Raw genomic sequence first — 21,567 nt, 5'->3', positions numbered from 1 at the left:
GTTATTTCCATAAAAATATATCTTTTTGGAAATGTTTTCTGATATAATGTACAAGTATGAAAAAGTTTTTATTTTAAATTTACTTAACTGTTTTCTACTTACATATACAGAAACATATTTACATTAATATAAGAACTAGCAATACATACATTTACTGTTTATTTAAATCACAGAAATAACAGATAACAGTATTACAATATTTGCCATAAATGTGTATAAGTATTTATATAGTAAAGAAATACACGGAAATATATAAAAGTTTATATACTGAGATAACATTCTTTTATTCGGAAAAACCATTTTAGAACTCATGTGTATGTCATAAATGTGATCAAAAACAGATATGTATTTGATCTTGTACATTTTGATGCATACACTTTAGTCATAATTTATTGTTGATAAAATTTGATATTTGATATACTTTAAATATATTTAAAGAACTGAATTTATAACATGAATGAATTCATTCTTTTTATAACATAGTAACATAGAATATACAATCGTAAAACCCTTAAATTACTTTAGAACGAAATTATAAATTGTATCTTGTATAATATTAGATCATTTATTGAAGAACAATATGTAATGTAAAATTTCAAGTGATGCAAAGAAAATGCATATTATTGTTCCTTATTTTAAATAATATATTTATTTATAACTATTAAAATTGTTATATTAGGAACTGTAACTGTAAATATTCTTTTGCTAATGATTCGAAATAAAGAAGATCATTTCTAAATATAAAAAATCAGTTCTTAAAACTTCTATAAAATACATTTTTCTGTATTACCTTCATACTTGACTAGGTCCGGGTGTTGCTTCAGTACTTTGTGATTGATTAAGAAATAGTACATTGCTAGTTTTTATACTTGGGCCTGTAGATATAAGTGATGGACATGGACTAATACATGGCGTTGAGGAATGGCTGTTACTTAAATCACATTGATCTAATAATTTCCAAAGTTCTTCTGGCGTGGGACCACCAGAGACATCTACAATCAACATGTTTGGTATTATAATTGATATTATTATATTCATTAAAAAAGAAAAAAATAAGGATATTACTTTGAGTAGAAGAGAAAGATGGTTCTAAAGCTGTTGTAAGGTCCCACATTTGAATGGTACCATTGGAATGACCAGTGAATATAAAACGCCTGGGTCTTGAACCCATACGGCTGGATCCTTCACATTCGTGCACATAAAAGGAGCTTATAATACTACCATCCACTGATTTGATTACACAGACTCTCTTTCCATTTGACGCTAAGCGTACAAACAATTGATCTGTCTCAGGTACAACTTTTTGAACAAAGACTTGTTCATCATCTTGTTCACCAAATGGTCCTAAGTTTTGAGGTGAAGTAATTAACTTTTGCTTATTAATAATATCATAATAATTTTTCATATAATAACATACCAAAGTCATTTCCAGCATTATAACTAATGCAAGATTCAATTGCTTCTAAAGATACAATTTTAAAACTAGCTTCTGGTGTTGAACCAGGTTGAGTAGAAATCATTCCTCGGAACCTCGTTACTGCCCAACTTCTAACATGGTTATATTCTGAACAAACGGATACTAAATATTTTTCTGACAATGTTACCTACAATATAATTTATTACATACGTAGACAATTTATAAATTCACTTTAATAGAAGTAAATATGATACATACTTTTGTTACACTACTTTGATGTACAGTAAATGTTTGAAACAGTTGTGGGCCATGTCCTACAGTTTCAGGATGTTGGACAATAACTCGAACACTGCCAGATTTTGTACCATATGCAATTTCAATCCAATTACCACAGACAGCTGCATAAAAAAATTATAAAATTACAGTATTCTACACTATTCTACACTATTTCTCTTTAAAATATTAAAATCTTTTAATGTAACTACGTCTTAATATAAAATGTAAATGACACGATACCGACATTACATATATTGAAAACTGTAGTAATGAAAGAAGATACATTTATAATATATTCGTTATATTTGTTAATTAATATGTTCATTTTCGTTAATAATTGACCTATGTACATATTACATGCGTTACAACATGACGATTAAGAAAGAATAAATGTTCATAAACAGTCATTTCGAATGTTTTTTAACTAGGAGGAAATGTATATTATTTATGTTTTAATAAAATTGTATGTATATATACTAGAAAAAACGGTAAGTATACAAATATTTACAATGCATATAACGAAATTATAATTATGATGTATGTAATAAATAAAATAATATTGATATGCATTTGGAATTGTTTAAAACAAAGGATAACTATGCAAGCAGAGGTATATGTTGTTTATTCCCTTTCCTTCCCCTCTCAGATGCTGCTATAAATATATTATTATGTCACTTGACATACGTAATAAAGTAAAGAAAAAGATAAAAGTGTTAATAAGTACAACTGGATGCATAAGGATAGCGGGGTGTGTAGTCTAAGACAAAAATAATTATTAGTGCTTTAAATGTATTTTTGACACTAGTTGATTGAATATATGTTACTATTTTTTTGTATGTTCTAATTTAAAGTTATATAAATAAAAGCTACTTCTTTGATGTATGTAAATATATGCATAAAGGATTTTAATTAAAGGTGCTATTAAAAGCAATATATGAATATGAACTTGTGCATTGATTTGGTACAAAATGATATACTATATCTGGAGAGGAAGGGTATGAATACTAGTACTCAAAGTAATGTGTTATGTTCAATGCAATATAAAATGTAGAGAAATATGTATATGTCAATTTGAACTATGACTTGGATGTGATAATATTGTAGAACATTGTCATATCGACCCATACTTGCCTTGTGCTATTTATCCAGTTGTACGAAATCATGAAGCAAAGAATGTAATAATAAACTCTTATTAATATTCAAATACAGCATTGAACTTTATAATAAAAAGTAAGATACTTGTACTTGAATAAATATGACACTTATTGATGTAACTAAAAAAAAATTAGACTTTCTATTACAAAGAACAAATACATAATGAAATTTGTGATTAGAATTAATGACATATAAATAATAAAAAAAGTCGTACAATCATTAAAGAATGCAAAAAAAATATACTATGAAAGTGACGTTTGTTATTACATTCCTCAATACACAAGCAGATTTAATAATTAAATTTTAGTCCACTTATTTGTACGTCACTGGAAAAGATATTTCTGGAATAGAGATACTGTAATATTCAATGTTACGAACCATAAATTAATTATCATTTGCCTACAACTTTTATATTTAACTATTTACCAGTATAATATTGCAATATGAAAAATGAATATTAAGACTTACATGTTTTTGGTGTTAAATATACAGATATGGCGGTAATGGGATCATAGTTTGGATCGCGGTATAATTCAGTTACAAGTAAGTCATTGTCCTTCATTCTTAAAGGAAACTTTTCCATATCTGAAAATTAATTGTCTATTCAGTCATAATTATAAAATCTATTTTATTTTAAAAGTATTATAATTTTTTATTACCAATATAATAAATAGATCCATTGTTGCAGCCTAATAGAAGAAACGAACCAGCTGTGTCAAATGACAGAATAGGTACTACATCTTGTATTTGCCAATGATGTGTCATAGCATGCCATACACCGATTTTGTCAGTAGGAGATAGAGCAACTAACTGGCTCCCAATAAAAAATAAATATTCCACACGAACATTTAGATTAAATGTACCAATATTCTTCATTCCATTTGCTGAAATACTCCATAATCTGACCTGATTTCCATAAGAAATTGCAACCATTTTAACATCGCCACTGGTACTTAATTTTGATGTTATTGCCACTCTTTCAATTACTGATTCAATGTGAGGACTAGTAAATGCATGTTGCCAACCAGATGAGTCTTTAAGTCGATAACATGTTATAAAATGAGCATAAGCAATTACAATCCAATTATGATGTGCTTTTATGATCTGAACTCTTAAGGGATCAACCCATGATGAAACTATATAAAAAAATATGTTTTAATACTATGTTTTACTAGAATTGCAAATAAAATAATTATATGTTTACCTTGTTGAGGTCCAAATACTAAATTTATATCATTTTTATACAATTTATTTAAATCTGCTGAATTATTCCTAACATGTCTTAAATCTAGAGATGATGTACGTGAATGTGGTAAGCCTTTTTGTTGGATTCTATAATCTAATGAAGAATTTCGCATATGACTATTAAGTACTCCTTTATGGTTTTGTTGTCCTAAAGTAAATGTGTATTAAATGTTTGCAGTAATTAATAAATAAATAAAATTAATGAATATATGTTTTGTACCATTATTATTGTGGCTATTAGAAGTTCCAGGAGTTGTAATTTGGGAGGTAGATGGTACATCCGCTCTGGAATTCGTATTATTAGCAGGACTTCTGCCATGAACAGACACATCTCCTACATTTGATGCAACAGTGGTAGGTTCTTGCAATGGTATACCTTTCCAATTATAATATATAAAATCTAAGTACAATTGCATTTTATATATATTTTTCTTAATTAAAGAGGGTTGATTAATCTTACTTGGTGGTGGTAAATAACCATAAAACAAAACATCTCCACAAGAAGACTGAGTTAAATCTTCGCATAGCATTAATCTCTTAACCAATGGAGTAATACCATAATATTCAGCTTCATGTCTCAATGTTCGAAGATCTACATTTTTTAAATCAATATCCTTTGTACGAAGATAATTTAATATAATAGAAAATAATTTTGGATCTCTATCTATAAATAATGCACCAATTTCATCTCTGTGACTGGCAATTCTGTTACTTAATAAAGCTGTAAAAAATGAATCTGGAACCCATGTTAGCGTCTGCTTTGATGTTGAAAACCTAGATAATGAATAATTTCAGATAATTACAAAAATAGCTTGAAAAGTATCACTTTTTAAATTTTATAATAGCATTTAGTTGTCGATTAACAATTAAAAAAGATTATATATTTATCATACTATGCCTGAAAGAAAGTAAATGCTTTTGTTTGTACCTTGTTCCACCAACGTTCAAATGTACAATATCACTAAGTCCAAAAGAAGGTGGTACAGCCATTATTATAAGTGATTCAAACTTTTATTTTGATGTTGCATGTCTTATTTTAATATTTCTAAAACGAAAAAGAATTACATTCTACTTTCGATAGGTTATGAACAAGAGAATAACTTCAACTTATGGTTAGCTCCACAGTTGCACAGTGAGTGTCGCTTTAATGAAACCCATATAAGCACAGAGAGGTACCTATCTACACATATAGATGTGTGTGTGTGGTATTGGTTTAAATTAAAATCACTGTAACACAAAATAACCTTAGCATGTGTTACAAAATAAAAATATTATGATTTATACATCAATTAATAGCAAAGTAAACAGTGATAATAAATTGTTCTCAATTAGAAACATTTAATTGATTTATAATTATTATAATTTATAATTATATTTTAAATAATTTTAAAAGTGAACTTTATTTTTAATTAAGACATTCATAAAACAAGATAGAACAAATCTTTCATTTTGTACTTTTTTTGTTAAAATATTTGAATTATTGAAATATAGTTATTAATGATATTATGAATAATGAAATAATGCATCGTAATGGTATTTTTACTAATACGATATTTTATTTAATAATAGTAGCTTTAGTCGTATAACACATAAAAACTTTTCACTAAGAACATAATTTTATTTATAATTATTAACGAATATTATCTTAAATATGTTTTCTATTTACCAATTCAATTAGACTATTTGAATAGATAACATTTGTGCGCGCTTCTATATAGAAAAATTGGGCGCTCCTATTGGTGCAAAATATTGGGAATTCAAATCGAGCGTTCCTATTGACGCAGAATATTGCAAACTCAAATTGAGCATTTCTATTGGCGTAAAATGTTGCGTCACTCGCAATTCATAGGAGACGTGTGGTGCGGGGTGACATTCGATTGCTGAAATTTGTGGACAAAGATTGCGGCAGTATCCGTCATTATTAGTACTTTCATTTCGACTTTATCATCATTTTTACACTCCCATCTGCTTCATTTAAATAGTACGTTCTTATTTAATTACTTATTAATTATCATTTGAATAAAATTAAGTAGTTTTACGAAACTTTGCCTGTACTTTTATAGTTGACTGCATATCTAACGATTAGAGTCGTCGATAGTTCATATTAGCGGTCTTTGAAATAGAATTTGGGTTCTATTATTGCTTTATTTTATTATAATTTGTTCTATTATTATAAATTTTTGGTTTCATCATACATTTATTTGAAATTGTTGGTTTTCTTTACTGGTTACAGATGGTTATAGATTACTAGTAAATGATAAAGAATAGGGGTTTACGGAAGAGATAATGGACGCCATAGATATTAATTAATTAATAATTCGTCGATTTCTCATGCAAACTTGATAATGATTGAGCTATTACAATAAGCCAAACGTATGTACACGTTTATTTTTCCCTTTTATTGGATCAAAGGTAATCGATATTTGCTACATAATTGCTATATAACTTACAATTGATATATAATGACATTATTTTATAAATAGTTGTATAATTTGTTGAAAATATTAAAACAAAAGAAAAAGAGATTATAGAAATGATTTCTTAAAAATATTTCGGGTATGTAGATCGTCATTAATAATCGGATATATCATTAAGTAATTAATGTTTTTATATCAATGTATGGCAAATTATATGAATCATGTAATTATTATTAGAAGATAGTCTATCGTGATGTCATTATGTTTTTATATATTTGTACGAGAAAATCAGTTTATTATTTTCTCGGAAGAGACCGAATAAAATTTGCTCAGACACGTTTCGTTCAATATTATATATATATATTATAACTTCAGTCATGTTTAGTTACGAAAGTTTAATTTATCACAAGCATTGTCTCCATAAAGTACAATGTAATATATTAGCAGAAACCATATTTCAAACTCTGATAGCGAACATTCACAATTGAATTTTTCTTGTAGAATTAGTTTCATATTTTAGAATAGTAATAAATATTTGGAAATATGTTAGAAAATATTTTACAATGCATAAACAGTATTTGAAATATTGCACGTATATTTCATTTTCTTGTATATGTAATATGTATATGGAATACCTGTTTATTGATAACAAAAATAAATAATCGATATATAGTATATAAGTTTCGAGAAGCAACAGTATTTCGTAAACAAATGTTCAGCCTCCTTCTCTGCCTCCTTGCTAATATAACCTTTTCTCAGAGAATGTTTGTGACCGCGCGCAATGCGGTTGGTAGAGTCAGTGTTAGCTGCATAATAATATTTGTATTTTCTAGAGCACAATAGCTCAATAATTATAAATTCAATTACAATAGTTGTACGCGAGATTAGAGTCAGTGTGTTCGCCGATTGTTACTTAACTACGGACGTGTTAATAGTCCTTTTTTCTTGTTTTATACATCTTTTTAAACATTCGCTTTCGGTAGTAGAGTCGCAGGTTTCGCAAGAGGATACAGCCTCTCCTGGAACTCAACAATGTAAGTATTTCTGTATACTGTGTTCTAATTAATTTTATTATTCATATTTTGATTGAACTATTATTAATTTCTATTGATATAAAATTTTAAAGTTTCAATATTGAAATACACAATAAAAATGTTTATCATGCTTCAAAAATCATTAGATTCTTATCAGTCCTAGGTTAGAAATTGTTATTTTAGCATTCCAATTTATGTAATAATTAGATTTTAACACAATTTCGATTTTTATTATTATTAAAATTTCAAGTTTGAATAGAGTTTTATCTTTCATTACCTTCGAACTCTTTACGGTCACTCGCAATGAACAGTATATTTTTAAGAACAAATTGTAACATTTCATTTGTTTTGTTTCAGGTTTTTCACAATTCCCATTTCTTCCTGTGTTTTGGGAAGGATGCGGTGATGCTTCATAAGTAAGCATGTAACAATCTTTGCGTGTCATATTCCAATTAATTTCATTCTTTGTATTTTGCTTCAATTATTATTAATTAAAAAATAAGATCTGACCTTAAATTTTAATATCAGAATTTCAATTGTTATAGTACTTAAAGTTTATTAGCAATTTAACTTTTTATTATTATTAAAGTTCAAAGTTTTCATAGAGTATTTCATATTTCATATTTCATTATCTCAAATTTTTTGATCAATCATCACTTAGTTTTCATAATAAATTAATCATGAAAAGAAATTATTCATACATATGTATCATTTATATATAATAGTTCATATTTTGTTAAAGGTTTATTACTCCTTCCTCTTCTTCCTGTTTCCTGAAAGGAACCTAGTGGGGCTTCAAAAGCCAAGAATGTAAATAATTTTGTAATCTGTACTTAATTTTATTCCTTGTTATTTAAATTTGTTATTTTTGAATTGAATATTGTCATTATAATTTTAATAGAGATTAATATTCCACTATTTCAAATTTTTCAAATAATTAACATTTTCCTTCAGAACAAATTATAATATTCCATGTTTTGTTACAGTTTTCTTCTATGGCATTACGTGGCTCCTCCTTGATGACGATCTACGCCATGACCTACCTACCCTACACCATGGTCTACCATCGATGATTACGTTCTTCGCATCATATCGTAAGTCGCATGCATTTTTGTTCCTCCGGTCACTCAATCATGTCGTAGGACGAAAGGTTCGAATCGACACGGGTGATTGGTTGTAATTTACGTAGAATTTTTTGCGCGTACAGTGACCGCGGATGTTTGTTATATCCGTGAGTAGTAACATTTCTTCTGTGTATTATTTATTAGTTCAGGATAGGTCTTCTTGCATATCGCGTTTTTTTATATCAATTACATGATACTGATAAATTTTATATTAATAATATCGATAATGGTACTAACTGATATAAACGATATTATATTAATAATTAATTTGAATATTTGTGATTGAAGATATATTCACTATAATTATTTTTAAAGTCGGAATGTCTATTTACTGACTCCGACTTCGTTGCATCAAAAATTGCAATTATTGCATATCTAATGGTAATGATAATAATAAGTCATTTTTATTTCACCTTCTGTTTTCTGATGACATTATTTCAAAGGATTTAATTGTTTGCCCTTCATTTTCGAGTTTGGCTATTGATTTAAAATATAAATATAAAGATATTAAAGTTCAATGCTGCCGTCAAAAATGTATTGAATTTTATGTGCAAGAAGAAATTTCGCGACAGGCAAATTTTAGAATCAAAGCAACAAGTTTTGAACACTGCTTTCGTACTTTCGAAGATGTGCTTTGATGAAGGGATTGCCTGAGGTTGTTTGCATTAATATTTAATTTTGAGTCAATTATTAAATAAATTTCTTACTCAGTATCGGTTTGTTTCTTTTGTAATGTAATTTCAATAATTCATAGTGTCAATTATTTGAATGAATCATATTGCATTGATCCTATTTATGCTATTTTCTATAAATAAATTCAATATTAGTATTTCGGTAAATTATTAAATTAATAATCTAGACTATATAGTGATAATAATAGAGATAAAGTTCGAAAATGCAAAATAAAGAAAGATTAGCCCGTTAAATACAAATTAGATGCACTAATACGTTTTTTAGTTAGGATTTTCAGGTTTAACCCCTTCCGTATTTAATGCCAGGATCTCACTCACGTGCCCAGGTGCTACTTGGGTGAGAGAAAGGCAATGAGTACGATGACCATTGATTTTATAATGATTTGTAAGCGACTGACGACGAGTTAGCGTATCGTGCACGACGTACTTTCTACATAGTGTGTGTGGTTAGGCTGTGGAATTGCGTCGTTTTGGTACTTCTCCCATTTACTATAGATCTAAATAATAAAAAATCACAACCTGTAAAAACAAAGATTCGTTATCGAATACAGGGAATCAGAGATATTAGTATCATTAATTTTATTGTTAAATTATAATAAATGGTGCCATATTTCGTACCATCTACAATTTCTTTGAAAAATAAACACACTCTCTGAATTAGGAATATTTGTAATTAAAATTGAGGTTAACTTTTATCGCGTTGTACGCAATGGTCGCTAGCCTTCGTCAGTCGATTTCAGGAAAATGGTACGTAACATTAGAGTGTGCATGTTGTATGCCAAACTCTCGGAGTTTCGGTGTCGGAGGCGTCCCGGGACGTCTCTCTAGTGTAGGCCTTTGCGCCCGGGTTATGTGTGAGAACCGTGGAGTGAATGTGTTGGTGTGCTTGTTTTGCTATTTCTTTAATTTTAAATATAGGTTTCCGGGTAGGATAGGTAGTATATTTTCTGGTATGATTGTTAACTATAAGTAGGTAGGGCCGGGCAGGTTGGCACAGTCTCTCGTCGGGTAGGCGCGTTTTCGCGTGTCCAACCTGTTTCAGGAAATTTCATTCGAAAAGTCGACGGTGAAGCTGGCACGAATGGAACATGCCATCGTCTCTGACTTCGCCCATCGATTTTTTGAATTTCGCGGTCGCGATCGCGATTGGGTTTCGACACGAACGTTAATATTGCTCGAGCATGCACATGTGAACGGATAGCGATCTCTATATGGTCGTTGTTCATCCATGTGTATTTGGATCAGCTTCCGCGATTTATGTTTTTATTTCACCTTTGTACGTTATTTTTTGGTTTGTGATTTAGAAAGTCTCGAGCTTAGATGTAAGTTTCAGCGGGCATCGCGCCCGAAGAAAGAAGAGGCTATGAGCCGAAGAGGCCCGACAAATTGCCATGCAAGAGGGCAACTACTAATGGCTTTTCATCTTTTGGATCATCCAGAGGATGGAAAGTCATTCTCGTTACTACTTTGTCACTGTACTCGCTTTTAGTATTTGTAGTAGTATTAGTTGTGATTTGTTTATTTGCCGACGTACATGTCGGCCCATCGTCATATTGGGCTAATCGCGGTTTTTCAATTAGCGTTGCGATTGAGTAATTAAGGTTTGAATTAGAGTTACGAGAAAATACTCACTTCGGTTTGGATTAGCGTTGCGATGAAAAGACGATCGCGTTTGCTTTAGTGTTGCGAGTTATAAGATGTCGCCATTGTACTCAGTATTTTCTATTGTAAATAATTATTAGAATTTATTAAAGAATAGAATTTAAATTTGTTGCGCTTTGTTTTATTTTAAGTTGAATTCAAATGACGTTAGTTTTGAATTAATTTTGTAGCGTTGCGATTTGTGATCATCGCGCATAGTTAAAGTAGTTTTTTTTCATTTATAAATAGTAACTTTACATTAGATTCATTTTAAGAATTAGCGTTGCGATATATTTCATCGAGATTGTTTAAATAGCTTTTTCGATTAGTGTTGCGTTGATGAATGATCGCGTTCCTATGCGTAGTGTTGCGTCTATGAAATGCCCAAATTTCTTCCACTTGTGGAAACCTGTTCCTGTTCCTGGATCACCTGATGCAACGAAAACAGTTGCAAAAAGGTGGTCAAGCATCGGCAGCTTTTAATATAGCTGCACTTCGACATTTCGATATTAGCGTTGCGTATGTTGAAGTATGAGTGCATACGTAGTATTTATTAGTGTTGCGTGAATGATTAAAACACCCTACTGCGGTGTATGCTCTCGCGATTTTTCATTTTTTCTTTCTTTTTTTCTTTTTTTTTGTCACTAACAAATTAAATAGCATTGCAAATATGATAAAGCACTCCGAGAAATTTCTATTTTATGATTATGGATTTAGTAAATTAGTGTTGCGAAATAGAAAAATATTTTCCACTCGTGGTATGTTCGGGATTCTATCGAGTGGATCGCCCTTCTGGCTATTGGATTTATTTCTTTTTCAGCATCCCTCTGGGCGTTCGTTAATGGAAATACTGTTGAAAAATATATCTGTTCGATACCGATGTATATTTTTAATTTGTTGTTGCATTATTTAAAATTATTATAAATAATCTTATTTCATAATTATATATATATTGTATATCAAGAAAAATGAGAGTTGATATTATATGATGTAAAAATTTCACCGGATCAGTAAACAAATTCCTACTCTGACATAATTATAATCGTCGTGACACGACGTTGTATATTGCAGAAGGCGTGAAAAACACTGATTTTTTCCGAAGTCGGTATTTCAGAACGCGAAACACGAAGACTTATTAAATATCGCGTTTATGTTGTTTTTAGTCAGTGATGGTATACATATCACTACTATACTGGATCGATAACGTCGCATGCGATACGAAAATGGTATAGGGAATTAGGTGATTCCCAAAACATGAGACACGAAAAAGCATTAAACGTCACATCTATTCTGTATCTTATCGATACATATAAATGTGCGTTTATATATTATCCATGGTATTTTTATGGTTATCAATAGAAGTTTATGATGCTTCATATTCAGAAATTTCTAACTTTCTGTGGAAGATGGCGTGATATTCGTATTTTAAAACCGGGAATACAAATCGCAGATTTTTAATAATTTTAAATTATATCACGAGGTATAAGAAAAATACACTCAGCATTCTTAGTTACATTCTGCATATCATAATTACGATTATGTGTCGTCCTTTATACTATTTCATCGAAATTATAGGTGTGTACTGAAACTTTTGCGAAGACCGGAATTTGACTTGTAAAAGGAGAGAGAGAAAAAAGAAAAGGAAGAACATTACATCGAATATAGAAGGAAAATCATATACAGTAGTTTTAACAAAGTTGCATATTTTCGTAACTACAGTTATTTCTCCACGCGGTAAGCTATTTCGCCAGTCCCAGTGAAAAGAAGTTACACGAAGTACCTAACTATCATAAAGTTTCAATCACTGTGAATTGTCACGATCCTCCCATTGCAGTAGGATAACTATCATTTATGTTTTCGATCGATTTTGCGTTAGACTGTAGCGACATTTTTTGCGATTTTTTGTCGTCGCATTTGTCCAAGCGACTCGTGCTAGAAGTCGTGCTAGAACTCGTGCTAGAATAAATCTGTTTTATCGTAAGTCGTACGATTTGGCAAAGAAACAAGTTCGTTTGAAATTCGCATCGAGCCATAGAAATGAGTGATCAACAATTCTCTGGTAAAGAGTACGATGAATTGATTAAACCAATCATGATAACCGCAAAAATAATTTCCATCTGGCCATTGGAGGAGGACAGTGGCAAGGGAACAATATTATTTAGGAGATTCCACTTGTTCTGTATGTTTCTTCTGGTAAGTGCTGCAATACATCGATGTATTATTTAACAAAGGTATTAGGATGCAATAAAATCAAACAGTAAATGTAAGCTCTGATCAAGTAGAATTAACTTCGAGTTAAATGGAAGTCTCGGCGCTATTTATATTCCCGAGATTTAAAGTGGAGAATTGGTTAGTTGATAATTTATTAATTTGTTCGGTATGTTCGTAGCGAAATTTAGAAAAATGTTTAAAAATAATGTTTTTTTTTTATAGAATTAGAATTTTATTAAACAATTTATACCTAGCCTGTTTCTTTTATAAGATTGCTTTTCCAAACAATCTTCCAACGGTAAATGGTTTCAAGTGGTTTTTATAGATTCTGTAGTATTTTATTTCTTCTTATTGAAAGAAAAGCTTTTTGCGAGTTAACGTTGGTGAACGTTATGTCGTTAAATACCTTCCACATTGATTAATCTCGAATTCTTCCCGTTCATTACTGTATCTGATGTTCAAGCAGAATTATCGATTAATCTTTACTTTTAATCTTCAAAACGCTACGAACTTTCCGAATAACCCAATACTTCACCAGAATTAAGAGAATGGTATTGAGAGATTGAATTTTCAGGCGGTAGTGATGTCCATCGCGGTGACAGCCGACGTAGTTCACAATATAGATGACTTGAATGAAGCGACCGAATGCGCACTGATTTGTACAGCATTTTACCTCTGTGTAGTCCGTTTGCTAGTGTATTCGCTCCATCAGAAGGACATGTTCTACGTGGTGAAGACGATGAAAGAGGATTGGATCTTGTCCTCTCACGAAGATCGAACAATTTTAGCGAAGAAAACGATGTTTGCCTTTCGTCTCGCGAAATATTTTATCAGTACCGTGGCTATGACGATTGTACTGTTCATGTGTATCCCGTTTTTAGAGGTATGCGTGAGAATTCAATTGGAGAATTTTAGTTTGAAAATGTCTGAACTCAATGACAGAATTTTAAAGCTTGAAAATGGTTTCACTTAAACTGCTCATGGATAAATTGTATGCTTATGCAAATTCATATTTTTATGAATATAATTAAGGAAATGGAACTTGAGCACAAATTTGTTTCACTTGCTGAATATTATAACGTGTACTGTATATATTATTAATTTCCGCCTGCCGGCTACTAAATGAGGTTGATTTACATAGATAGATTGTTCACACTCTCATTCAACCTAAAAATACACTAGATTTACATCTGTGTAATTTTACATATGATGATAACGTTCGACGAAACATTAAATAATAATAATAAGCACAATTCTGTTGCAGATTTACGCGTTTGGTAGCAACGAAAGGGTACTTCCGTTTCGAGGGTATTTTTTTGTCAATCATACCATATCACCGGTGTTTGAGTGCCTTTATTTCTTTAACGTAACAGCGGGTGGCTTTGGCGGAAGTATGATTGCCGGTGCTACCAGTTTCAATCTGGTGGTAATAATGCACGGTTCGGGCAAGTTTGCAGTTTTGCGGAAAAGGCTGGAGGCTCTCAGTGGAGAAGATCCTAATTCTACCGCTATCCTGAGCAATTACGTGATTCGTCACCAGAAAGCGATAGAGTGGGCGTCACTTGTCCTATCACGAATTTGCACTTTAATTTGTTGGATGTATGATGTTGTTGCACGGTAGATAGAGCAATATCAGTTGCTATTATTCTGAACTATATTAAATTACAATTTATACTAGATTACGAATGTTTATGCAAATGCCCATTTTTATGAATATAATTAATGAAATGAAATCTAAATAAAGATTTGTTTCATATATTAACATTTATTTTCTATATTTTGTATAAATTTGCATATTATGTGTATTTAAATTTCTCATAAATGCATAAACATTTTCAGTCTATATATCTATCTATAATCATCGTTGTAATAATATGTATTGAGTTTTTTTTTAGTAATCCTGTCGCAGACATTTTTCTAGACGATCAATTACCAGTAAGATATACTGCTCTACGTTCGCGTGGAATAATCTGTTCGCAGGTACGCAGATGCACTGGAAAGGATCATAAATGTTCTGGCTTTGGGGCAATTCATCATTAGCACCGGCCTGATCTGCTTCGCGGGATTCCAGATTACCTCGGTGCGTCCGCTCGATGCTCACGAGTCAAGGCATCGTCGATAAAAAGTGACCTTTCTAGATGATGAAGGACAAGGGTCGCCTGATGAAATATTCGACCTTCTTGAACTCGGCCATCCTTGAGCTGTTCATGTTCAGCTTTAGTGGAAATGGCTTGATCGACGAGGTGATTTTAAAAATTATAGTCGCTTTCATGAAAGAAGCTGTTTGAAAAATTTTATTGAAAATTCAGAAGAATTTCAAGAATTTAAATTATAAAGTCGTATTGAAATGATCGCTGACCAATGATAATATAGAGCGGAGCAGTGGGTGACTCCGCTTATGGCAGTGGATGGATCGGCAGCAGATTCAGCCAGAGTCTTCAAATCATGATGATGCGCGCGAGGATCCCCAGCAAAATCACCGCGGCAAAGTTCTATGCCATGTCCTTGGAGAGCTTCTCAGCGGTGAATAAAAATTTTTTGAAGGATCCGCGTTATTTATTATGAGAAAGAGATGGTCGTTTCGTTCGAGCATCTGAAGCTTTTTCTTATGGAATCTTGCCTGTTTTGCAGGTTCTGAGTACGTCGTTCTCATACTTCACGGTCCTTACAGCCACCGAAGGCGATTAATGGTCTCACCAATGAACGTAGATGTTTGTACGACAAGCTTTACGATTGTAGACGGCATCCCATGATGACTCAACTTACAGAGAATATAAGTACTTTAGTCGTTCCACTAGCCTAAAAATATCCGTGTAAAACAAAGTGTCGACGGAAAGTTCGTGTTTTCTTTCTCGTTCTTAAGATCGATGGATATCTTCTGGTGTAGATCGCATCCAAAGACAATTGGAATCGAGATAGAAACTCTTACAATAAACTAGAAAACAGAGGATTTTTAACGATAACTGATTTAATACTAATCGTTGGAATATTTCCTTTCATGATCACTGCCGAAAACGTCTTTTCTTATTTATTACATCTTTCTTCAAGAAGGAGATCTATTTCTGTGTAGTACAACGCGCACAGATTGAACAAATTAGACGCGCCTACTACTCATGCTTATAATTTAACACGATATTTACTTAAGCGTGTTTACCAAACATCCGGCTTATTATGAGTATATATGTACGTATCGCGAGACACGCTACATTTACTAGACCACGCGTGGTTCCTTAATTACCTCAAGTAGTACCGATTTATCTCAAGAAGTTTACGAACGCTGAAGATTACGAGGAGATTATTTCAGGAGAGAATAATAGAATTATAATCAAAATAAGCGTTGATCCAGGGTATCTACTGTAGAGGGCAGTAATCCTTCGTTATTTTCAATAACTCGCAACAATTTGCCAGCAAGGATGCGACAAGAAAATGCGGCATCATTTAAACCACAGTAGCGGAGTGTCCGCAGGAGTTTAGGCAAAATGTTACGAGTTCGGCCGAGTTCTCTCTCTGGGTGGGGTAAACCATCGGCGGCGTATGGTCTTGGAAGCGACTCGAGGGTATTTTCATCGCAACAGTACAACACGTGCACCCGGCCAGTGCACGTACAGCTCCTTTCGACTTCTCTTCTCCGTGTGCATCGTCGTTCGGTCGTTTAACGTGACGGTACAAAATGTAACGTGGCCGATCTTTCGACGTTGCGTCGTCTGTTGGACGGTTTCGCTCGATCGCTCTTGCTTGGACGTACCACGGATACAAGCCACTTAACTACGATGGGAGCCAGCTGATGCTAATTATTGTTGTCCACGCGATGGCAATATGGCGAACATCAAGGTGGCAGTTCGCGTAAGACCGATCTCTGCCAGGTGAGTATTAGATCGGATTAATCGCATGATAAAAAGAAATATCAGAAAATATTTGTAACTGTAATTGAAGTTAATCACAGATTCGAACAGACTGGATCTGCATGCGACAGAGTGAAGCGTTTTTGAAAATCGAACGAAACTGTAAGGTAGGAAGGTGCTTTGACTAATGAAAAGTATTAGTTGAAAATTCTACGTTTCGAGTTGCTTTTGCCATTAAACTCATTTCTGTTGGTAAGTTGTAAATGTATTTTAAGGAATAGGCGAAAAAATCGACGGAAGTCACGTTCTCCCTTTCCCCATGTTCCCGATATACACATGTTTCTTTGGAACTTAAGGTCAAGGTTTACTGCTTCCTTATACACCGCAATTTCATTTTTGTAAATTCAATTTTCTTTCGTTCCACGGTTTTACGAGGAACGTTCCGTAATGGACGGGTGTCTGTTTGGAAGGCAAACAGAAACGCGCGTCTCGGCAATAATTACATATTTCGAGACGGCCGTAGCGAGAAACGAACGGGGACAGAAATCTGGAGGCAGATTTATAGGGATACGCGGTGCGCCTTTGAGTCGCTACTTATGAACTCGTTTCTATACTTAGAAGACGAGGCCAGAGCGCGAAAGTAAGACAAACTAACAATTGCTCTCGGCTAGGAAACGTAATAAACTTGGCCGAAGAGAATGAAATTAGGGTCATTGACAAACTATTGTAAATATACTTTTAAAAGCTTCTGAACTTATGTATTTTTCGACCATCCAGAATAAATAAATAAATTAACATGCTATTATAATGGCAGAGATGTAAAGTTAACGACATTATGATTAACTCTATCATAGTCTTCGAATTTTTATGTCCCAATTCTATTATCGAATTAAACATTTTTAATGTTTTATAAGAAAAAGCGAGGAATTGTACACGTTAACTAGGAATCTTATGTATTCTTCTTAAATTTATTTAAAACATGATTAAGTCGAAAATGATCGAAAAGATGTAGTTTAAAAAGTATGAAGGATGTAGATTAAAAAGAAGCTCTTCGATAATTCAACATAGAACCGAATAAAGTATAATAAAGCTTCCACCTTTGCAGCGAGTAAGACCACTGCGAAGAGTGTCGTCGCTGGGTTTATTTAAAGCAGCAAATTTCCTAAGGAAGCCCTTGCCGATCCGGGGGATGTTCTCGCGATAAAGGATCGACCGATCCGTGGAGTGACGTACGAGCAGCACGATACGCCGATGACACACGGCCAGACAGTTTAACGACTTGAAACAGGAATAGCGAGAGAGAAAGAGAGGAGCATCCGTTCGAGAATAACACTCGAAGCGGCGCCTTCTCGCAACGGAAGAGGACCAAGAGGATAATAACAAGCGGACTGTTGCTATTCGCGTACGCTGCCTTGGTTCATTCAAGATCTCCTCTCTTCATCGAGGTTTCCTTGGACCCAGCCATATGTGTTCTTGGACGCTTTTTGCGTTGATCAGAACGAGTAACGGTCTTCCCTTGAACGTGTATGCTTGTACGCTTCATTCAGAGCTGTTTGGTCGGCCATTTTGTTCGACGATGAAAGGGCTATCCACGAACGGATGGATCGGCGGGTTGGATCTCTGTCACGAGCTTCCTGCGAATCGACGATTGATGGAGTTGATCGATGCGAATGTGAAGTGGCCCTGTATTGAACCGAGTTGAATAGAGTTCCGGAATTATTGACTGGATCGATGATGCGATTGTCGAGGATCGAATATTTTTTATTTGTTTGGAATTGATTTGTTTATTGAGTTTGTGTAGGAAAAGGATATGATTAGGTTCGTTTTAATTGTGGTGAAAGTAGTGAAACAGAAGTTGAAATGTAGAATTCTGCGGAGGTTTCTTATAAAACTGTGCGAAGGCCTTTGATGAAGGTGTTAGTTCACTAATTTTCAATATTTTTGTAAAATTTGTTCACGCTATGTCTTAATTTGTTTAATTTGATGATAATTTAAAATGTGTAGATAATTTAAGTCACATACAGACTTACTGAAAAATCACGACAACAATTCGTACCTACTTCATTCGTAGCTACAAAGATTGCACAGGATCTAGATAGATCAATTTCGGCAGAACAAACCTGGAAATCATTTCTGATCTTCACAAATAACTCGTACGAGCTAAAGCGTTTTACCGAACAGGTAGTAGGTATTAATTTCGCAAAAACGCGGATACGGGGCACGAAATCGTGACGATTAGAGAGCGAACAGGGCCATGATAGGATCACGCAAGGACCGGGGTTAAAGTACCTTTAACTTTACTGCTTTCTCTGCTCGAATGCGTCACACGCACGCGAGATACCCACGTGTGTACAATCGTCGCTCTTCCAGTAGATTCAAAATTAAGACAGTGTTACACTGTTCAGTGATACATAGGACTGCATACTGTATTCCACGTTGTTAAATAACTTCTTCGACAATTTCCACATTGATTGATTATTACGAGGAAAGTTCAGAGGCCATAAAGTCATAAAAAAAATCTCAACCAGGAAAAGATAACAAGGTGTGTATATTAAGGAATGTTCTACTCTAATAAAGAAATCTAAAGAAAGAATAAAATAGAATACAAAAAGAATACTAACGCAAAAACTAAAAATATAGTCGCAGTAATAAATGAAAAAACGGAAGGTTTTCGAAAAACCAACTCTTGCGATGAAAAAGACAATGTACAAAACGTTAAAATAGAGTTTATGAAATTAAAAACGATAGCGCAGGAACTCTCAAAAAATCATTTCAGAAATAAAAGGAAGTAACGTAAAAAGGTCTAAAAATGGTGCGTTTCAGGAATAAAAACGGTACTGCAAGAACACCAAAGTTATTAATATAACTATCATGGAGGCTACTGTTACTACCTATCCGGCGTTACGTTAAACGTCACACCACAGGACACAAGGGAAACCAAAAACTCATTTGAACGTGGTTGAAATCGGTTGCCCTTGTATCCAGTATACCTTTGGACTGGCTGGAAATCCGCGAACGAAAATCATCGATAACATTACCAGACGCGTTTTTCCGATAGATCTTCCGCAGTAGGATCTGATAATCCCGCGAGGAAGTTACTCGAATGTCTCTGGAAATTCCGAATCTGGCCTGGAAGAACGGAAGTTTGTGACAGTTAACTTGGTGTTATCGGTTTCCCCTTCCAAGATCTTTTTCCACGAATTAGCAATCCCATCTGCTCGACCTACCGAGCGATTCGAATGGAACTACGTCGCCGAATCGAAAAACCATTCGTGGTATAATCGGACGAGGATCGTTGTTTCGTGGCGAGGATTAAATTGCAGGAATTGCCCGATGTTGGTAAGACAGGCTGAACGATCCGTTAATGGACCGTGCCTTGATCGATCGATGACGAAATCGAGCGCCTCAAGGAAACCGGAAACGCTAATGGAAAATAGCGGAAGGATCGGACCACCGATAGGAATTCGAGAGAATTTTGGAACACGTTTGAATACAAAAGCGATTCGTGTAAATGGTATATGCATCGATGAGTCGATTTCGACTCAGGGAACGTGGAAAAATGTTTTTACGAAGCACGCAGGAGAAAGAATCTTTGTGCCTCTCTGTTCGATAAAATGAATAAAAAATGAATTTGTGGCTTTTGTACAGAAGCCTACGAGTTCTTTGTCGTTTTTCATTTCTGTTTTTCGTAGCAAGCGAAGTAAAACGTGACATTTTTTCTTTCATATAGAGAGCTGAATTTAACTGGATCAGAGGTGGTTGTTCATACGGAGTCGAATGGGATTTCCTTAACAAACGTGAAAGTATCTTCAAGCAAAGCTGGAGATAGTCGTGAAAGAACACGGAAATATGGTTTCGATTACTGCTTCGATTCGTCGAATCCAGAGGCACAGAGTTTCGCGGACCAGGCAAGGATTTACCAGACGCTTGGCCAAACCGTCTTGGACGCTCTTTTCACTGGCTATAATTCCTGTTTGGTGGCGTACGGACAAAGCGCGTCAGGAAAAACCTACACCGTGATGGGAACCAAGGTATCCTACTATTTTTTGGTTTTTAAAAGATTTCATCCGCGAAGAATTATAGCATGAAAATTTTTGAACTTTATGACTTCTGAATGTGCTACATTATGTATGTATCCTATGATTCTTTTGCAAATCTTTGTGTGATATCATGTACGCCAAATCTCAAAGTCCACAATTATTCGTTATCCATAAAAATTCTCCCTTCTATAATATAGATCAATTGAATTATTTTTGGGATAACCCGCGTCACGGCACGTTTACTCGCTTAGAATCCAAGAGGAAACGGCAAATCGGCAAACGATCAAAGGGTAACGCGCATAATTCGGAACGAGGTAACGATTTCCGTGGTAGGTCAGCCTCTAATTGGCGGGCAACGGAGAGAGGCGTTCTTTTTTCCGGTTTCTCCGGCAAATTTCGACCGGTAAATTGAAACTGTTTTTGCTCGGACGGCGCTTAATTAAATTGCCCTGTGGCTCCGTAGCCGATCGCGG

General features: G+C 33.5%; 2 protein-coding genes across 3 annotated transcripts; one reads left to right on the top strand and one right to left on the bottom strand.

Annotated features, from left to right (window-relative positions):
- Positions 1-49: 49 nt before the first annotated feature.
- LOC126871624 (BTB/POZ domain-containing protein KCTD3) lies at positions 50-5,265 on the bottom strand. 2 transcript variants are annotated; one of them, XM_050630620.1, is made up of 10 exons: positions 5,022-5,265; positions 4,554-4,867; positions 4,314-4,469; positions 4,053-4,223; positions 3,508-3,984; positions 3,317-3,433; positions 1,676-1,815; positions 1,418-1,604; positions 1,066-1,344; positions 50-992 (listed from the first exon to the last, which is right to left on the bottom strand). In XM_050630620.1, exons 1-10 carry the CDS (start codon positions 5,081-5,083, stop codon positions 793-795), a joined length of 2,103 nt encoding a protein of 700 aa, XP_050486577.1. In that variant the 5' UTR covers positions 5,084-5,265; the 3' UTR covers positions 50-792. The 2 variants fall into 2 exon arrangements, with proteins under 2 accessions (XP_050486577.1, XP_050486576.1); XM_050630619.1 differs by having other exon boundaries at positions 4,053-4,241; positions 5,022-5,263.
- Positions 5,266-11,146: 5,881 nt separating this feature from the next.
- LOC126871527 (odorant receptor 13a-like) lies at positions 11,147-16,365 on the top strand. The gene is made up of 7 exons (XM_050630409.1): positions 11,147-13,194; positions 13,787-14,095; positions 14,477-14,768; positions 15,180-15,292; positions 15,351-15,455; positions 15,586-15,735; positions 15,844-16,365. The coding sequence occupies exons 1-7, from the start codon at positions 13,039-13,041 to the stop codon at positions 15,898-15,900; spliced, it is 1,182 nt and encodes a 393-aa protein (XP_050486366.1). The 5' UTR covers positions 11,147-13,038; the 3' UTR covers positions 15,901-16,365.
- Positions 16,366-21,567: the final 5,202 nt, after the last annotated feature.

The sequence above is a fragment of the Bombus huntii genome, chromosome 12, assembly GCF_024542735.1.
Source record: "Bombus huntii isolate Logan2020A chromosome 12, iyBomHunt1.1, whole genome shotgun sequence".
NCBI lineage: Eukaryota > Metazoa > Arthropoda > Insecta > Hymenoptera > Apidae > Bombus > Bombus huntii.
This window is presented reverse-complemented; position numbering and strand designations above follow the sequence as displayed.

Coding starts and splice junctions, on each gene's coding strand:
- LOC126871624 (XM_050630619.1), bottom strand. CDS start 5,083: ATGGCTGTACCACCTTCTTTTGGACTTAGTGATATTGTACATTTGAAC. Junction 4,868..5,021: donor TTGAACGTTGGTGGAACAAG/GTACAAACAAAA, acceptor TTCATTATCTAG/GTTTTCAACATCAAAGCAGA. Junction 1,345..1,417: donor TAATGCTGGAAATGACTTTG/GTATGTTATTAT, acceptor CTCAAAACTTAG/GACCATTTGGTGAACAAGAT.
- LOC126871527 (XM_050630409.1), top strand. CDS start 13,039: ATGAGTGATCAACAATTCTCTGGTAAAGAGTACGATGAATTGATTAAA. Junction 13,195..13,786: donor TGTTCTGTATGTTTCTTCTG/GTAAGTGCTGCA, acceptor TTGAATTTTCAG/GCGGTAGTGATGTCCATCGC. Junction 15,456..15,585: donor GAAATGGCTTGATCGACGAG/GTGATTTTAAAA, acceptor ATGATAATATAG/AGCGGAGCAGTGGGTGACTC.